The 20,532-nt window shown below is 39.7% G+C and overlaps 1 protein-coding gene across 3 annotated transcripts in view; it reads right to left on the bottom strand.

Annotated features, from left to right (window-relative positions):
* The window catches only part of nrg2a (neuregulin 2a), a 65,292-nt gene extending 45,231 nt beyond the window's left edge, over nucleotides 1–20,061 (bottom strand). For all 3 annotated transcript variants that reach the window (XM_042499824.1, XM_042499822.1, XM_042499823.1), the window contains exons 1-3: nucleotides 19,800–20,061; nucleotides 6,798–6,963; nucleotides 5,230–5,348 (exon numbers count right to left, since the gene is read on the bottom strand). In XM_042499824.1, coding sequence (XP_042355758.1) covers nucleotides 5,230–5,348; nucleotides 6,798–6,963; nucleotides 19,800–19,896 — 382 coding nt within the window. In that variant the 5' untranslated portion in view covers nucleotides 19,897–20,061. The remainder of the gene's footprint in view (nucleotides 1–5,229; nucleotides 5,349–6,797; nucleotides 6,964–19,799) is intronic.
* Nucleotides 20,062–20,532: the final 471 nt, after the last annotated feature.

Consider the following 20,532-nt stretch of genomic DNA (forward strand, 5'->3'; position numbering starts at 1 on the left):
GGGGGTTGGGTATAAGGCTGGAAACAACACTCTGTAAAAGGCAGCAATTGTTACAGAAACTGCAAAAAGGACATACGATATTCCAGACCACCAGGAGACACACACTCACACATGCTGGACGCTCTCATGCATTCTGTCACAATGCTGAAGTTGGCAAAACACAAACAATAAAACAGGGAGGGAAAGTCTTTTCTGGATTCAGAAAAGAATGTCAAAATTGCTTTACTGATTAATATCATGTTTCCAATGCAGCCACGGAGGAGAGAGTATGAAAATGAGTCTGAAACACTGATAACTAGCAACTTAAACTCAGCAGAACATCCAACCATCTGTGCTGAATAATTGCACAGTAACTGGCACTCAGTCAGCTGACAGTGTGTGTTTCTCTTCTGCTGGTCAAACAAAAAGACACAAGTAAAATCCCCGCACGGGTCCAATCATTCAACGTTACTCGCGGACTGCATGGCTGGCAAGAAGCCAAAATGTACTGCGTGCTATAAAATGAACACGGGGTTCACTTTGAGTCCAGGTTCAGCCTTGAACACTGGTTATTTTTTCCTTGCCCAAGGCAATTTTGCACACCATGCTCCACGTCCCGGGCTGCAGAGTTACAAGGGTGCCGCATTTGTCTTGCTACACAAATATTGATATGGGTTGGCTGGGCTGAGTAATGACCAGCTGTTATGTGCAGTATCAATAATAAGGGGGGTTATATGTTCTTTGCATTCTACAACAAGTGGCGGTGGTCCTTCCCCCTCTACTGCTTTACGTGACACATTTTGCACTAAGTGGATCTATCACTGTTTGTTTAAGGAATGTTTAGGCAACTCATTTTCAATCACACCTCAGGGCCACGTGTCAGGTTTGCCTGGCACTCCTAGTGTAATTGATGCTATGCATATCAACTCAAAATACATTTAAACTCGTTGTTTTGCTGCGTTTGGTATGGCAATATTGTCATATGCAAACTATTCACTGAAATTATAGCAATGCAGAAACATTCCCTGTTCTCTCAGAATATACATATTAATAAATTATGAAAATTATTTAAAAGCTACTTCCACTCTCCACCTCCACACAAACACAAGTCATCTCAAATCAGTGACCGGTACAGTGCAGGAGTCTGTGTGAGCCGCTGAGCTTGTGGTGGCCTGTGTTCACCATGTGGTGGAGCTGAGTGATGGTTTCCCAAATTCAGCCTTAACCAGAACGTACAGCAGGCAGGCACAGCCATGTGCTATGTTTGCTCTCGCCGTGAGGGTTAGAACGATGCTTTGACTTTATTACCCACGATCGTCAGCTTTCACTTTCTGTCCGTGAAGTCAGTACGAAAGCTAACATTTCTAATAACTGCGTTTTCCTCAGAGATTTTGCAAGAGCAGGTTGGAGCTGTGTTAGCATGCTTGGTGCAACACAGGTGGAAAAAGCTCATGCTATAGCACCTGACATCAGATACAGTAGGTAGCTCGGACAAAGCTAGCAAACTGCTTTCTAAAATGGGTGTGAAAGTCTCCTCTGCAACACAGCAGGCTTTTGTCTTCCTCCTCTTCATACTTTTCTGTCTCTCTCTCACTGTCTGTGTCTCTTTCCTTTAGCTGTATCCCCCCTCTCGTTCTCTGCCCTGATGTCTTTGTCTGCTTCCTGTCATGCATTCCCTCATTTTGTACCCCCCCCCCCCCATTTTATTCACGCTTCCTTCTTTTTTTTTTTTTTGCTCTCTCTGTCCATCTACATCTGCACCCCTCCCCTTGCTCTCCCTCCCTAGAAGGCACACATACACAGATAATACTGCGGCTACATGCTGCTTCGGCAACATACTGCAGCAGGCAAGCATACTCCACTGCAGCCGTTTAACACAATAGCCATTTCTCTTATGACCTTAGGATGAAAAGCAGCTCTCTGCATCAAAAAGCAAGCACATTTAACTCAAACAGGTATCTTTAAATGCAACCTCATAGGCAGAGAAGGCCCTTTATTGTCACAAACATTCTCTGCAAGCGCCATGTGTCTTTTTTGCCTCAACATGTGCTGATTTCAGCTCTTCATCAGCATATGACAATCACAGCACCGTGCACTGTTTGCCGCCGTTTCCTTTTATTGACGTATGTAGTTCCTGAGAAGCCCTCCCCCTGCCTATGGACATACCACCCCTGATTCGCCCTGTCTTGCCTTCTCCCCTGAAGCATGACGGAACTAGGCGTGCTGTTGTAACACAATGGGACTTCTTTTTTTTTTATTGAACAGTGAACAGACACATTCGTACATACACAAACAAAAACACACAGAGACAGGCATCTGATGATCACGGCACATGATAGGACACACAATGATGCCATTGTATTCAGGAGTGATTTAAGGAGACGTCAGCGCTGACAGACGGCCACACACAAAAATGTGAAGACGTGTCTGAAATTCAAGGGAAGGGGCACGCATATTCACTGTTTTAAGCTTTTTTTCCCCACTCTGTTTTAACTGTGAGTACCCCGTTCATCAAAGCTGCCTCACGTTTTGCAGCAGATGCAGGGATATCATGTTTTAACCAGTGTGTGCTCTAAGTAAAAACACTGTCTGGTGTACCGTATCATTGCTCAGTCATGTTTTATCCATTGTGGCTACTGTAGGTCTCAGCCCACTTGTTCACTGCTTTGTAATATTATATTTTCTTTGATATCGTTGAATTACAAGCACTTTTGCCTGCTAAGATCATCATATAGAGTTTCACGGGACACCAGTCACATGTTCATAAGCCTTCATTAAACACTCAGGCAAACAGGTGCTACCACCAGGGATTCCCCCGACCTTTGCAGGATGTACAGCATGATTTAACCTATTTTCCTTAATTGCCATTAAACATAATTCTTACTCAGTGATTACCGTTTAATTTTTCATAATGTTAGCACCGCATGTCTGGGGCTTTGGATCTTGCATCACTGACCCTTTAAATATTACACGCTCATGAGTAAAGAGGAATATATCATTACCCTGGAATAAAGCCAGGTGTCATAACAAGCGTACAGTATACTGTAAGTTACACGATCCGGCTATAAAACTCAACTGAAGCTTTTTAGATGTCAGAAAATAAAAAAAGAGGCAATGTGACGCCCCATTTAAATGCAAGATGGATGACTTCTTTTCTGCACAATTGTTTGCTGGAAATCAAACTTGCATGTTGGAACCACTGAGAATCTCTGTGTTTTCAAACACAATGGGGCCTTTCTTTATCTGAAAAGAGCTGCTACTCTAATAATGCAGCTCAGCTTAAGTCTGCTAACTGTAAACAATAGCGCTAAAAGGTGGCCTTGACAAATATAAAGAGAGAAGGGGGAGTGATTATAGTGCCTGAATGTGAATACAAGTACACCGATGGATGGCTTAAGTCTAGTCCCTTCACTTTTCCTTACTAACTTCACCTCTCATGCCAGTGTGGGACGTCAGAGATCATCCTGCTGTCAAGGTCAGCAATGAGAATGAGAGTATCTCCCATCTGGTGTGATTATTTTCCAGTCAACCCAGTCGCTAGAATAAGTGTTGGCACTATGGAAATTGTCATAAGTTTCACATGTAGTGGGTATGTTAGACCTCACGTTTCCTTTGTTTACATTTTTTAATTGTACGTTTTGACAGCATGTAGATTTAGGTACAAAACCCATTTAGTTAGAGTTGGAAAAATATGTTGGTTCAAAATACCCAGTTCGGATGCTACAAACATGGCTAGAAATGTCGTATACTCTTGTTAAAGTATATCCACATTTGTTGCTATGAACCAATCTGCAAATGTCAATGCTTGTCATTCAAAATACCTGCTGGTGTTGCTACAAACTACAGCTGGAAATGTCCCAAACTCAAATAAAAAAAATATTGCCACAAACATGGCTGGAAATATCCTAGCCTGTCGTTAAAAAATAACCGCGCTTGTTGCTATAAACACAAATGAAAATGTCCTAAATTCTCCTTAAAATATGCCTGCTTTGTTGCTACCAGCATGGGTGGAAATGTCCCAAACTCCCGTTAAAAAACATCTACTTTTGTCAGTCCTAACACGGCTGGAAATAACCTGGCCTGTCATTAAAAAATACCCCTTTTGTTGTTGGCAAACATTGGTCTGCTGCTGTTTGTTACTTGGCAGCCACCTCACCTAAGTGTTATGTCCACCATCCCTTCCTCCTCCTGACGAGAAACTCAGCCCATATACATAAAATCTGAATGTCCTATGTATAAAAAGTACAAATGTAACATACCCATGGTTTGCAGAAATGCTCAATGCCCACATTTTATTCTGGTGACTGGGCTGTTCTGGTTCTCCAAAAGCAGAGTTAAACTACAATAGTATGGATATGCTGTCATGTATGTTAAGTTTGATTAAAAAAAACCCTGCATTGACTCTGCTCAGCATCACAGCCCCTTGTCTGCACAGCATCAAAGTCCTGAGACATTACTAAGCGGTCTTTATCCAGGTGAACAACCCGTTTCTGACTCACTCGTGCCAGACATCCTGCTTTATAGTTCTCTGACAGTCCAGAACCAGATATCATCAAGTCTCCCCTTGATCGAGGCAGAGGCAAAGCTGCATGAATCGTATCTGCTCTGTAAGGTCCTTAAATATATTTTTTTAATACCGGCTCCATACACTCAGACAACAAGCAACCCACAGCAGCCACACACTCACTACCCGCACTGCTTGGAACAAACACAAACTCACCACCCCACCAAATGGAAGCAGCTGTTATCAAAACTCTTTCATCTGCTACACTACTTTGCAAAACTCAGCAATGCACACACCACTACTGAACGAGCCTGTTAGATTCTATCACACACTCTGAAGACACTTTTTTTTCTTCTACAACTTTCATATGCTGTCGAGCTGTGTTTTACATTTTATACTCTATAGTCTGCCGCTCTTGTTGTGTGCTAGTGACGGTCAAAGGCACTGTGCAGTGTAGTTTTGTGGGATTTCACATTGCCAGCAGACTGCAGTGAATGAAAAACTGAGAGATCTCACCATCCACTGCATTTAAATTCCATTTATCACCAAGTGCAATGTACTGCTCCACTGATTAATGGGCCACAGCCACATGTGTGGACAGTTGCTCTTCATGCATGTTACCACTGTTACATGCCTGTTTGCGATGGCCCCTTTTCATCTCTCATTTGGCAAGAGAGCAGTCCTGACAACATCAACAGTGTACATCTGCACCACTTCACTTGTTGCTTAGGAGTCAGTATACTCACTGCTTTGGACGTTAACAGTGCCAGTGGAGTTGTCCTTTCCCAGCGGGTTCTCCACCACACATGTGTAATTCCCAGAATCCTCCAGTTTTGCTTTGCTGATCTGGACTCTGGAGTTTTTCCTGTGGGAGACAACACTTGCACAGCTGAGTCAGGGGAATCAGGGCAGGGAGGAAATAGCATGGAAACGCAACAAGTGGAAACATGGGGGACAGAGAGGCAGACAACAGGGCAAGCAGCAGCATGGCAACAGCTCTCTGCTTTGATAGGGATACAGACTCACTCACTGTGGGGCCAAATTTAAGGGGGGGGGGGGGGGGGGCAGCCTACAATAAGAAAGTATAGGATCAAGTGTTAAGCTACCAAGCGTACTGTATTATAAAAGGGGTTATTGGTTTTACAGCCTATGTCAATATCCTTACATCAGGAGGAGCTTTTACGCCAGTACTTAAGTTTTTACATGCTCCAGGGTTTTTTCTACTAAGAAATGCCAGACAAACTAACATTTTTCAGATATTCTCTTAAATCGGTTACCTTACTTTATTGGCCGACCTGACTGAGAGAGAAGAATCAGGTAGGGATGCACAATAATATAAGCACATCGTCAGTTTCAGCAGATAGAGGCTTTAAAGTGAAATGTTGTAATCAGCCCTAAATGAACATTTCTGCCGATATGACAGGCCAATGGGATGACACTTTAATTATGTAACTTTAATTATTGAAATTAGGTCAAATTTGCTCTGGTTGTGGCTATTTCTCAGGATTGTCTCAGTGAGAGCATAATCCTTGCCTGCTGTAGGAGGCATTTCACAGTTTGGTTTGAGAATATTACATTAAATAAAAATCGACATGGTTTGCATGTACCTTAGGTTTAAGTAGTTTTCTTATTTTGACCAGTGAATGTGTACATTTTAAAAAGAATTGCATTTTATGTCTGCATCTGTCACTGGGCTGGCATAAAAATGTATTTATTGTTTCCAGTACATGCACGGGACAGAAATATAACAGGGCACAGTACTGTCAGTTTTTGTCTGGTTTAACTCTTGTGATTAAATCACCTAAGTGCATAATTCTAAAATGTTGTGTAGCAATAGTCAAAAGTTGGCAAAATGACACTGCAAGATCAATTTCACAAAGGGCAATGTCTAGCTGAATTTAACAAACACTAGCCAGTTCTTGTATGCCAGCCAATAAAACATGCCTTCTGATATCTTGTGAATGTACTGAAGGGTTGGTGTGTTTTATTACCTCTAAATGAAACTTTTTTTTTTGTAGATGAGAAAGATAAATATATAAGGAGGGATGAATCGGCATGGTCTAGTATAAATCATTACACTAAATTTCAATAAAGAAAAAGATCTTTGTTATCTCAAATATTGAATAAATGTTTGTATTCAACTTCTTTGTTGATATTGATTTTTAAATTAGTTTCAAACTGCAGTTTCCTGAAAAACTGCATTAGCATAGTCTGCTGATAATGGCAACCTTGCTTCGTCTTTGGAGTACCTCTGTCTCTTTTCGTCTGACTCTGTTTATTTTGGGTCTACAGGACATGGGTGACTTGTACTCACGGGCTGTTCTTTATTCGGACTTTTTTGCTTTTCTTCAGCTCGTTGCCATCTTTGAACCATCTGTAGGTGGGGTGAGGGTTCCCTGTGGCCTCACACTTTACTATGAGCTTGCTTCCCTCGTCCACTATTATTGGATTCTTCATCGGTTTTAACTTTGGAGCCGCAGCTAAAAAAGGAGAGACAGAAAAAAAAGTCAATTGTTATTAACCACTATCGACTCAAGTGTGATTATAGTTTAGTTTGCACTGTTTGTTTCTGATTGTGTGCTGGTGTTTTAGGAGAAACGGTGAGACAAAAAAGGACAAAGCAGCAGAACCAATCATCATCTCTATGGACTGAGCCAACAACTCTCTCATGTGACCACCAGATGTTGTCACTAGAGACATTATCAACTTTACCTCAGACTAATAAACAGGCTGAATTTCACTCCAGCTTTGCTGCTATAAAAGCACCTGAAGCAATATTTAGCAAACATGCACAAGTTGATGAAGAACATTTGCAACCGCAAACTCATGCGTAATTAACTGCATGGTAAACAAGAAAAGCCAATAAAATTTTGATACTATAATAACTAGTTTGTTGTGACGACAACGTCAAAAAGGAAAATCTTTTATCGTGACCCTTTCATCTGCTGCACTGCTGTGCAAAAACTCTTATTAAACTGTTTATTATGTGTTATGTTTAAGAAAAAAATAATAATTGTCTTGGTATATTCCATAATTTCTTGCAACTTTTCTCCTTACGAGAAAAAAAACTAATTGAAATATGAAAAATGATCTTTGTCCAAACGCACACATGCATGCACACACAACACACACTCACACAAACACTTGCCAGCTGACAGCTGCACACATGTTTAGGAGAAGACTCATCCAGGGCGGAGTGAGAGAGAAGGGGTGAACAAGGGTCAACCAGGGGCTGCCCCCCTCTCTCTCTCTCTCTCTCTCTCTGACACACAAACACTCTCTCTTCATGTGTAACATTTACAATTTCATGCATATGCTAAACTGAGTAGTCCTGCAAATTACAGCTGTTTGCTGTGCATTGCCTCTAAAGGGTGACGGCAGAATGGAGAGAAACAAAGCGTGACAAGCAAAGTGAAGGATGCATAGGTAATGACTTCAATTAAACATTGAAATAGAGGTGCACCAAAATTATCCCCTGTCGTCCTCTTTTTTGAGCGGCTGTCCTACTTCACTGACCTGGTAAAGGCGACATGTCTGCACAGAGAGGAAAACCTTAATGATGCTGCATTTTTCATTTTCTTTGTGGATTTAAGTGGACAGTTGTGATGGATTCGGGGTAAAATTGGGTCTAAAGCAGCATCTCACACTTCTAATTTGCCACTGACAATGACAGTGTGATGCGTGTCTAAGAATCTCAGCACATATGATAGTGTCATAAATACAAAATCATCATAATTTGCTACATTATTTTGAAGGAGTCAGCCCATGTCAATTCTGCAGAGGTCTCTTTTGTTTGTCATTGATCCTAACTAAGCTCACAGTATCAGCCACAAACACAAGTAATCGCAGACAGTTTCGTAAGCCTGGCAGATGGAGATATTAAAGAGCATTGTCTACAGCAACCCTGTCATTATGTCTTATGGGCCCTGCCACCTCTGGTCGCTTGGCCCTAATACTCCTTATATGGGTCAGAGGTCAAAGCCCTTAATTACAGCCATGGATCACTTCAGAAGCAGGCACTGAACGATTCCTTGGTTAGAGAGTAGAGGAGTAGATGCCGTCTAGATTATTTTAGATATATGCTATGTATGGAATTGGTTTAATTTGTACAGTGGTCTCAGAGTGATGATCCTTTGATGTTTACTGACATCTTGTTTCACAGTAATTATAATGATTTCTTAAGTTTATGACTTGAGCAGCATCAATGTGTCCATTTTAAGGGGTACCAGTGGCATAAAATACAAAGATAATTCACATTACAAGCATGCATGATTATTCAAGAACACTAAACACCACATATACTAAAAGAGCTGTCTGTCTGATGTTCGCTTTGGGCCGATTTTCACTGGAATCACAGATAGCGAAATGTCAAATTTAAAATAGCTCACAAACAGCTCAGATCAATGGAAAAATAACTATTCTTAGTTCAATAGCAGCTATTTGTTACTAAAATTACTCTGTAGCTGGTAAGACAGTGCACTTTTATCTGTGAACAGCTTCCTGTTGGAAAATGTGAGTGATGATATTCATGGCGTTTTGGAAAATAAAGACAAAGATTCTAACACAAGGCAGCGGTGGTGCCTTTGCGCTGTGGCACACACTAACCTTAATAAGCTTATTCTCAGGACGAGTATTTGTGCTAAGATTGCTCCAGCAGTTAGTTCAAGATTGTATTGTCCTAAAAGGATTTAGAACAATAAGAAATTGTAAAAAGCTATAACATTATATAGCCTGCACGCACACCCTGTTTCACCATTTCAAATCAACTCTGCAAGAAGTCTGCCTTTATCGCTAGCCTCCAGCCAGACTGTATACTGAACATGAGACTCCTGATGCTCCAGATGTTCTTCATTAGACATTTTCTGTTAGTTCACAAACGTAATGTACTATATGGGACTTGATGTTAAATAAAGATCAGACTGCAAAATGCTTTATGGTCCACTGATCTCCCTAATTTTCACATTATGCTGTCTAATGGATACTTGCCAACACTGAATCAGTTCTACTGTATGTTATGACATGTGTGTGATATATATCTACATGTGCAATGTTTGATTTTCAGCTTCATCACACATTTTCATGAGCTGTAACTTAAATTTTTGAAACTGGCTCAATGTTGAGCAAGACGACTCCAGCCGTGAAACAGGCTACAGTGTAATCACTCTAGGCATGTGTACAATGACAGTTTAATACTGTTAAAGAGCTTTTTTCCACCAATAACCGGCTCAGATTATTGTTTTAAGTGTCTGACAACTTACAGAAAGGATTCCTGCAGAAATAGACTTTTTGGTTAAAGAGTAAGATCCTTTTCATTTAACCAGAAACAGCCCAGAGAGCACTATCACCAAAGCCACCAGACTCCATTTTTTAATTAAACAACAACAACATAATAATAATAATTTCATCATCATAAAAACACACTTAATTCAAAGTCAAAACAAAGTAAAAGTCGCAAAAACTGTCTTTGTTAGTCTGACCACCGTCCCAACAATCACCAACTCTTGTTTGGTTGCTAAAATCACTTAACTCACACAGGCAGAAGTGAAAATGACTGTTTATTTAAATAGAGTCTGATGTATTTGACAATAGCAATTTTGGGGGCTGTTTCTGGTCAAACAAAAAGGTCTGTCTGTATAGGGATCCTTTTGATAATATTTTCAGACACAAAAAACAACAATCTGAGCCTGTCAGTGGCAAAAACGTGCACTTCTAGTAACTGTAAATCTACAGTGCGATAATATGCCCCAAGTGGTTACATTGTTGCCCATTTAAAAGCTGCAGTGCTCTCGCTCAATACTGGACAAATTTGAAAAATTGTTGTTCCTATTACTCACAAAAAACATGAGACAATTGGGTCAAGGCTAAATACGAAAGTAACCCATTAAGTTACAAAATTTAATTTGGCAAAAAAAACTTTTATTTGAATCTAATTACAAGACATAATTGTATACTGCTGCATCTAATGACTTACGAAACTTAACAGGACTGCAGGCTCTCCAGTATGCATACATACACACTCAGCTCTGCCAGACTAAACCCAGCACACTGCCTGAGGAAAGCCTTGTCAGTCATAGTCAGAGAACAGCAGGAATGAGGTTGCACCATACAGAAAGAATATTTAGTACTTCGCCTGGACACAGTTCTGTCCTTGCCAAGTAAATTAAACAAGCTTTGTCCTTGCCTGGAAAAGATACAGAAACACAGGACTGCACTTCTCATCAACCCACTAAGCCAGATGTGTAAGAGAGTCAGCTCCATCTACAGGGTACACTTCTAATGAAGACACAGGAGTCCATCAGTCTCTCTATCTCCAAGATGCAGATGCTTAATGCTATACTGAATTAGAGATTAGTCTTCACATCCATTTTAAATTATGTCTTATTTGATTAATAATCTTTCCAGATCCTTTATCTGCAAAACGCAAAATAAGTTAACAAACCAATAGCCTCTAAATATCCATAAACTTCCTAACAGAACATACCCTGACAGCTTGGTCACTGATATACAGTAGTTTACAGTAGTCTCATGACTGGAATGACAGATATGGAAAAAACAGAACGTCATAAAGAAGATACATCGACGGCCACAACTTAAACACAGTACAATCAAGTCACCGTAATCAGCATAGAGCAAGTTAATTTTACCAATTGCAATCAATGTTTTCCAACAAGAAATAAAGAGTGATTGTCACTGGAAATAGAATAATTTCTTTGGGACAAATGGTTATCTCATTTTCCATTACACCAGTGGAAAAAGTGTCAGGCAGCAATGATAAACCCTTGCCTCAACAACAGCCTGATTCTCTCTTTTTGAAGCAGAGGGGCAGCTGCAGACATGGACTATAAAAACCAAATTTGAGAATAGAAGCCTAACCGGCGTGTCAACAGCTCATGCCTTGGGTAGCAGTTGGAAACCTCAGCCCCAAAAAAAGAGGTTCAAAAACAAAGTAACTTGATGAATTAACAATGCATTGCTCGTATTATTGAGTTAACATTTCTGTTTTACTTCCAGAGGCTTAGAAAAGGAATCTGAGGCATGCCTTTGTGTTTCCCCTTCTAGACAAAGTCTCCCTGATTACTCTGGTGTTATGTCACTTCACTGCACGTTGTCAAAAGACAAATTACATGGTGAGACGGCCAGAGAAATGGGTTCTGCATGTGGGAATGGTCTTCAGACACTGCACACTAGTCACTGTAACACAACATCTGTTCGAGGAGATCATTTCAACAGCCTCCCACCACAACCAACACACTTTCCCCAAATAATTATCTGCTACATTGTTTATATATGACTCAAAACACCCTACTTCGCTCTCACTAAACTATACAGACATGATACTAAGAGTGTTTCTTTGACTTAATTTAATAACGTGTTTTGTATTTCTCTGCGAAAGTGAAATGAAGAAGTCCAACACTGCATGTAGACATTAATCATTTTGCATATTCTGATTTGGTCAATGCTCAACTTTTTACCTACCATATAGATTTTCTGTATACATCCTCTATTCATAGCAGGCACTTAAGTATAGACTAACCATCAAAACACTATGCATAGACTTCTGGTTTAATCCAAATATTGACTGAAAACGGTGTACTATTACTTTGGATAAATTAGAATAAAAAATGGCCGAATCATTTGTATTAGCGTACAAGCAGCAGAACTGGTCTCCATTTGTAGTTTGGTACCCTTTGGAACCAAAATTCGAAAATAAAGCTCCTCACTGCATTATATGGTCACTGAGCTAATTGTCTAGATGTCTGCAGTACCACACCATACAGCATACTGTAATAGGACAAGCTGCCAATTTACAGACTTGATTTTGTAATCGGATATAAATTTTTGGCCTTTCAGATCAACCACATTTCAAACTGGATTACTGAAAACAGTTGAAGCAAACATGTAAATTGTGTATAAGTATCACTCAATAGCTTACTGTGTGAAGGAACGGATGGATATTCCAACTGAGTGACAACAAGTTCCTGTAATTGACAAAGTGTGGACATCACAGCCAGCTCTAAAAGCACCGACATGGAGAGCAAAAAACTGATCCAAAGTTCACAAGCTACCAGATGCTGAACTGAGATCTGCTTCACAAATACAATATTATTTCAGAACGACACATGAAATAAAATTAGTTTTCAATGAAAACTGTCTAATACAATGGTGTATTAGGGCCATTGTAGGTAAAACTATGAGGGTACTATTTAGAAAAAAAAGTCAGAATTTCCTAAAATTAAACACTTCCAAAAAGTTTTGGGTTTTTTTTGTGTAGGAACCACATCACTTTGCATGGTTGGACCAGCTTCATCACAAAAAGACGCCACTGGTAAAGAAGGAATCGCAGCAGTGAGACATTGATTGACAGTTGTTTAAACGTCTAATCCAGGCGTCCCGCTATGGTAAAAAAAATTACAATGGGAGGTGTACTGATATCCGGTATGCTACCCGGCCATCAGCTGGACGTCCTTCCTAGTAGTCCTCACAACGATGAGATAGAACGTTAACACCAATTGGCCTAATCAGCTGCTCTGCAGAGGTAGATGTATATAGTGTCGATTCAGCACCTTTATACTGTACATCCTACAGACTGAAAATAATAAGTCAACTAAATCTAAAAATAATAGTCAACGTTGACACAGGACACAAACCCCAGTCTCCTGGGTCAAAGTCCTGTGCTTGACCCACTGATCTACATCTTCCTCCCTACATGGACTTGCTGCTCTTTATTACATCATCTGACTTTTTGGGAGGAAACCCAGAAGGCATATTTCTCTTAAATGTGTGACTTTTACCTCAGAGAATTTCTTATTTTTTTCTCACAAATGTATAACTTTATAATCTCGGAGAGTATCAGAGTTTTGTTTCTTTTTAACCTAACTTTAAGAGTTTAATTCTGATTTTTTCCTCAAATATTAACCCCTTACTCCTGGCTCTGTATTATTTTATTGTATTTTTTTAACCAATATTGGTCCTAATAGTCTGGTCTAATGTCTAAAAAAATGTGAAGTAAGATTACTACTTTTGCATCATCTGCACTATCCACGAAGCAGAAACTCTTCATTGAGCCCTTGTCAGAATGTTGAAGTGGTTTCTGTCTTACATTGCTCTATTGCAATAATGATTGTTGTAACATCTCATGACCCATTTTCTGCTCTGTCCTGGTCTTACTGCTAGTAAATGATTTTCATGTTCAGGAAATGTTCATACTATTTTTATTCACTGTAGTGTTGCTTCGCCAGAAAGCTGCATGCAAATGCTGCATAACATTAGTAATTTCCATAACATTTGGTGTTCAGTGGCAGCTACATGATGTACATATAAATTATTATAATGCTCAAGTTATCTGACCAAATTTAGCAAAACATTTAGATAAACCTGCCTGTTCCCAAGTACTGTTTGTACGTATACATACAAAAAGTAAGGCACATTGTTAATATATAACCAAGCAATCATGAGCCAGTAATTCATGTATAGCCAACATAATCAGAAAGGCTGCAATCACGTAACCAATGTGCTGATGACACAGGACGTTCCCCCTGGAGACTGGTGTTTGTGTCCGATGTGAAACCAAATGAACCTGGTCATTATTTTAAGTAATATCTTCATCATGTTTCAAACAGTTGTATGAGCATACGCTGAGATTAACAACTAACTTTGCTTCATTAATTACAAATTCTATATTAACCATCAATGAAATTACTACCTGTAATTCTAACAGGTTGTGAATACTACTGAATCCATTGATGATCACCATCCCAGTATATAGCTCTACCCAGCATTTCACCATGGTTCAATCTATGGGAGTCCACCATACAACACTGTCAGCTGACAAACACATTAACTCACACACACTCAATGTTCACTACAACTAGGCAATGTCAAATACAGGCTGGTTGGGGCACCCAGTAGCTCCCCTGGTAGATCCGGTGCCCCATGTGAAAAGGCTGCATCCTTGCCGCAGTGGCTGCAGGTTCAATTCAAACCTCTGTCCTTTGCTTCATGCTAATCCCTCTCTCTTCCCCTTTCACGCTTAAACTGTCCTCTCAAATAAAGGCAAAAAGCCTGAAAAAAATTGCCTTTAAAAATAAAAATAAAACTACAGGCTGGTGAAAAATGCCAAAGAGATATGCCTCTCATGAGTTGTTATATCAGACCAGATCAAATACTGTATTACACTTCAATAGTTATCAACAGTTAGAAAGAGCAAAAAATGACTCTAATGGGATTACTCCATCTCTGTTGGATGTGTAATACCCTTTCAGATAGATACAGTGATTTGGATTAAATCTACATCTGCCCTCCCCCTAACATGGTCAGCAGGCACTTATACACAGATTTGAATTTTGCTTAATACCACTGACTAATTTACAAAAAAAAGGCAACATAAATAAAGTGAGAGAAAGATGGAGGGCTGGGAAAATTTATGTTGGTATGTCAAAGTGCAAAGTGATGCCAAAAATGGCTAACGCTAAAACAGCACAGCCAATCTCCGAACCCAGGGACTCGAGTCTGACTATGAAAAAGCCTCTGAGGGTGAAGGCCAATATTTTGGGCAGATCTGGCATAGTTGGTGGATATTTGAGCCAAGGCTTCCTCTTTCGTGCATCGGTTATTTTGTCTAATCTCTAAAACAGGTACCTGCATATGAATCCAGATAGAGATCAGAAAAAAAAAAGATAATATCACGCTAACTCATCATACGATTGCAGATGGGTTCTGAGAACTGGATTTCAGCCAATATGTTACGCCTCTCTCTGCCTTGGTCAAATCTACTCAAACTACAACACTTCTGACACCAAAATCTTGTTTCATCACCTACAGAATCTGCATACATATGCAAAATCTGTTTCTAGAGATAATGGCACAGCAAACTAAAGTGCATAACATGCACTCACAACATTAAATGGAAGCTCTTTGGTTAACCAGAAAAGTTTCATCTGCAGATTGCTTTTGGATTAAAAGCTTGTCATAATTTGTCTCTTGACATTTTCTTTGAGAACCACCCTTCAAGAGACTTCTAGCTTACCTATTTGTGGTTTTGATTATCCATGATGACACTATCACTAGCAGTGAAGTTAACAAAAAACCAAATCTCTATATGCATGGATTTCCAAACGTTTTATAGGCATTGTAATGCCGTGTATATAAAGGTCAGTTGAAGTTGTATTAGCTGGCTTTTAGATTAGTTTTCCATTTCTTGTTTGTACCAGCTCACTAAAAAGCAATTTTGTAAGAGCAATTATATGAAGCAAGATCATACCTGAATTGGAAGCTGAGGTTGTCTGAGGCTTCACCACCACCTCCTCTGACGACTGGTCTCTATAAAACATTTTGTTGCTGAATAATTTAAGTAGCTCAGTTTTCATTCAGAAGGTGTGGTAGGTGTAAGTACATGAGAAAAAACATCTGGCACAAAATGAAGGAGCCAATTCTTTACTTCCGTAACTAATTATTACCACCCTAACTACGCACGCAAATCCAGTCAGAAAGGAACTTGTTGTGCTTTGTCCTGGCATAATATAAGATGGATGGCACGAGTTTATGGATTACAACATCATCAATAGCAAAAGGATATTTATGTAGGTCAGGCAGACTGTGCAGGGATTTCTAACTACTACTGAAAAAAGAGAGACATACATTCATGTTGCTGTGCATTAATGACAGATTAGTTGAAATGCCTGCAGCAATTTGCACTTCTTGTCTTATTCCTAAGAAAGACAACATTGTTCCACAGTTTTTCCATCCCTTGGGGGTCTTTTCCTCCCAAATAAGACTGACATTTTTACAAAAATGTCTTCATTAGGGTTTGCAAAGTTTTCCCTCGCTCACTCGGGGCTGTTTCATTAGAAAAGTCCTGCAACATTATTTAAAGAGTGTCAACTTTCAGCCACAATATGCATGCCTTATAAAAAAAAAGAGACGTGAAAGGAAGTCATGTAAAATTGCAGCAGCAGAGTGCAATAAATCAACAATTTGAAATACATTCTGGTCCAAATACTGAACACGTCATAGCCAGAGAAAGGGCAATTATAGCTGAGAAGTACCTGCTGTGAGGTGATCTCCTTCAATAAATGTGGGAAAAATAAGTTCTTAGGGTACGTATGGTACTAGACAATACTGTCTTGTTCCTATGATGTCGGTGATGGTTGACTGACATTCTAACAACCTAAACAGAGCGCTCATGGGCTGGATTATATGCAATTACATTTTGACACACCTCATCCACACAGGAACTTGTACAATGCATTCATTATCCACATTGCAGCATCCAAAAAGCGTATAGATGTAAAAAGCTGAGCTGAAATTGTATCTCAAAGAAGCTGAAATAAATATCAAGTCTAGCATTCAAACAATCTGAAAAATGTAAAGCACATGAGAGCCATACTAGCAGCCATGATCAGTGTCGTATTTAGCACATTCAATGCCTTAGGCAAGCTTCCCCCCACCGTCCCCTAAAAATATTATCTTTAATACTTACTGTATTTATTACAAACAAGAACAAGAGCTAATAAAAAAAAATCAGCACATATAGACAACTAAGCTAACAAGCATTGTAAAAAAAAAAATGTGTACTGTGTTCTGGATGACTTTGGGGGATTGGGCATTTTGGGTGGCTGCCTGTATCACCGATAGGAAGATCTGCCACTGGCCATGACTACATGTAATAATTAAAAAAAAAAAAAATGATGACCGGGTCCAACACAACTTGACCAGGTGCGAAAAACCATGTCTGGAAGCTCTGAGATCAACAGTGGATCCCTAGCAAACTGTCACACTGATAAAAAAGACTTTTTAGTTTCTAAAAAAAAAAAAAAAATCTAATCTTAACTTCTCGTTTACTTCAACCATTCACATGCTTAGGCTAAATGTTACTTTCAGGTAGCACTTGAGAGACAAACAAAGATTGTCCATATCCATATTTTGGTGGATACAGTGTTGGGGAGTGACATGTTACATTTAATTAAAGTACAAAATAACTGTAATTGTAATCAGTTACAGTTACTGAGAATTGTTTTTTATTAAAGTATTAATCAATATGTTAGTTATCACAAAAGGGTTACATCTGAATATATTCTTCTTGGCTAAAAGTTTATTTGTGAAATATATCATTCATTCTGTGGCTTTGCATCTTTTCGTCGCGCAGGAGTATTTTCTAAGACTATTTTCTGACATTTCTGGCCTACTCGCCCGTTTAAAAAAACTGTAAGAAAAGTAATCAAAAAGTACAATCATGTAATAAGTTACAATACCTTTGATGAAGTAATAAAATAGTTACATTACTAATCACATTTTAACAGGTAACTAGTAATTTGTAACCGATTACATTTGAAAAGTAACCTCCCAAACACCAAATGTGCACTCCATATAATGCCACACAGTGAAACACAGAAAGAGAGACAAGACTCTCCATTTGTCTTTCTGATTACATTTCAATACATTTTGGTCCAACTATGCTGTTTAGTTAGCACACCAGCAAACCAAGCTAGCTCGCTAAAAGATCTGTCATTGTCTTTTGAACTAAGCACAGACAACAGACATGGTAGATACAGGTAGCTGGCATAACTAATTTAATACATCTTTAATTAGTACATAGATCACGCATCGCTGCACTTCTGGTTATGCAGACTTGTTTCAAGATTTGCAAACTTCTTTTGAACAGGATTTATTGATAAACCACATCCTCAAGAAGGTGATGCTACTTGTGGATAATTACAAAACTGTCAGCATTTATCAAAGAGCCTAATCAGACTGACGTAGAGTATCCATCTTTAAAAGCGGCGTTTGGGTTTCTCTCTTTTGATTTGGGATGACCCGTTTCAGGGCCTAAGGCTCAGAGCACACCTGAGGTGGCACGTCAAGTCAACCATAACTACAGAGCAGACACAACAAGCATCAGCCATGAGGGTATCATCAATTTGGCCCTCCTTGGAAGCTCCATTTTACAATGGGTAAGCAGCACTGAGTTTACACAGGTTACCCAGTTTTGTGATGAATGAATTTCATCTTATTTTCAAGAGGAAAATAATGATTCAAGATGAGCTGACACATTAACAGCAGTTACACTGTTCAAATTCATATAGCTAAAATTCTTCTTTTTTTTCATTTGTGTCATTTTGTGAAAAGTATATAAAATAAACCAGGCAGCTTTTCTCTGCATGTGTACGGCAGCTGTGCACGCTGATTAACAAGGACGCCAAAAAATATTCTGCATTCCTGTGTAGTTCAGGGAGCTGTTTATCCTACATGTTTACAGATCAAAATCAAGCTTGGAACGTGGACAGGTAATTATTCATATATTCAACCTTTCATGGGTAATAAAACAAGAAATTAACCACAAAACTCTAAAACCTCACAAAATTGTCTACAAAAAAGAAAAAAAAATCTTGAAATCGCTAGACTCAATCTCAAGGATTATCGGTCAGAAGCTGACTAGAATGACATCAGCGGGTACAAAATGGCCACCAACATCAAGAGATGCTGACTAAGATACAGTATCTGATGAAACCCAGAATGAATGGCTACAGTGATAATGATGGTATTGTCCTTAAAAGTGTCACTGAGACGGGGGCTGGGCTTCCCCCATGACCTAAGGTCAAACTACAGTGACATGCTGAAGCTTGTAGGATCCACTACTGAGCAAGCACATTGCTGGTTTGTGACTCTGAGAGACGAGCAGCACCCATACTATTCCAATGTCAAAGTAGCTTCCAGCAAATATACACACATACTTATGTTGGATGACTCACCACATACTCATAATTAAGGTGAAAGCAACTGTAGCAACCGTTGAGTGATTAAACCTGTCAAAAGGTGTGTAATGGAATCTTGCATTATGATACAAACATCACTTTCATGATAAAACTGTTAAAAAAGCTGACTTTTGTCAAACTTGTGAAATGTTGCACAGCATTTTTGAAAATGTGAATGAATTAACCAAAAAACTTTCATGCAGTTACAGCCAGTCGCTCATTTTCAGAGAGCTCACAATACAACTGTGAGGTCCAGAGCGAGTTTAGCTGAAACTTTAGTTGATTTTGTACACAAGTCATATCATTTGACTTCCCTACAACTCTAAAGTGCTGCCAAAACCAGATGTGCCTCTACACGCTGTCCACATTAGGAGACTGATCCATGTGACAAGTCAGCGGCAAGCTTTGACAAGCCAAGGGGATACTTACTTTATCCCACGCTTCTGGGATACAGTAACACTAACTTGATCTCACTCATCTTCTCTAAAACTCTCTCTCTGACACACACATAAACACATGAATATCCATAAAATGTTACAAAAAAAACACCAATCATTTCTTTTTACCTGTTTTAGGATCACCGTCTTTCTCCTTTTGTCCTTTCTTACCCCTGTTCTTTCTCTCTTTCCTCTCTTTCCTCTCTTTCCTCTTGTTCTCCGTCATGCTGTCACAAGAAAGTAAATCCTCTCAGGATAAGACACAGGAAGAAAAAAAACAGGTAGTCCTATTGGGAATGTGTGGCAAGTGGGCACCACCAGACTCTGAGCCTGTTAGAGCGTCTCTCCTCCTATATAGACTCACACCAATCAAGTACAGCAAGGAACCACCTACTCACAGCAGGGCAGAGGGAGAGAGAGAGAGAGAGGGAGAGGAATGGAGAGAGAGGGAGAGAGAGGGAGGGAGGGAGCGGGAAGAAAAATAGGAAGAGAAAGGTAGAGAGGCACTGCTCAAGAAGCTAAGAGGCGAAAAGTGAGAGAATACAGAGGGAGGGAGGGAAGAAAGAGGGAGGGAGCGAGGAAGGCATTTCCCATTGCTTTAAGGCAATCAACTGTTCCCTTACTGGATCTATCAGATAAGCAGTGGCTCTTCCAGGCCCTGCAGCCACAACTGAGGACGGAGAGAAGTCCGCACAGAAATCTGCCCATTCAAGCTCCACGGCCCTGCATGTAGCCATGTCTCTGCTCCTACCTTGGGAGCATCTTCTCCTTTCTAATGACCCATGCAAAAGTGCAGCGAGACCACTTAAGTTGTCCCCTCTGCACTGCTGACCCCACCCAGATAATTCAGGCGGAGACCTGC

The sequence above is a fragment of the Plectropomus leopardus genome, chromosome 13, assembly GCF_008729295.1.
Source record: "Plectropomus leopardus isolate mb chromosome 13, YSFRI_Pleo_2.0, whole genome shotgun sequence".
NCBI lineage: Eukaryota > Metazoa > Chordata > Actinopteri > Perciformes > Serranidae > Plectropomus > Plectropomus leopardus.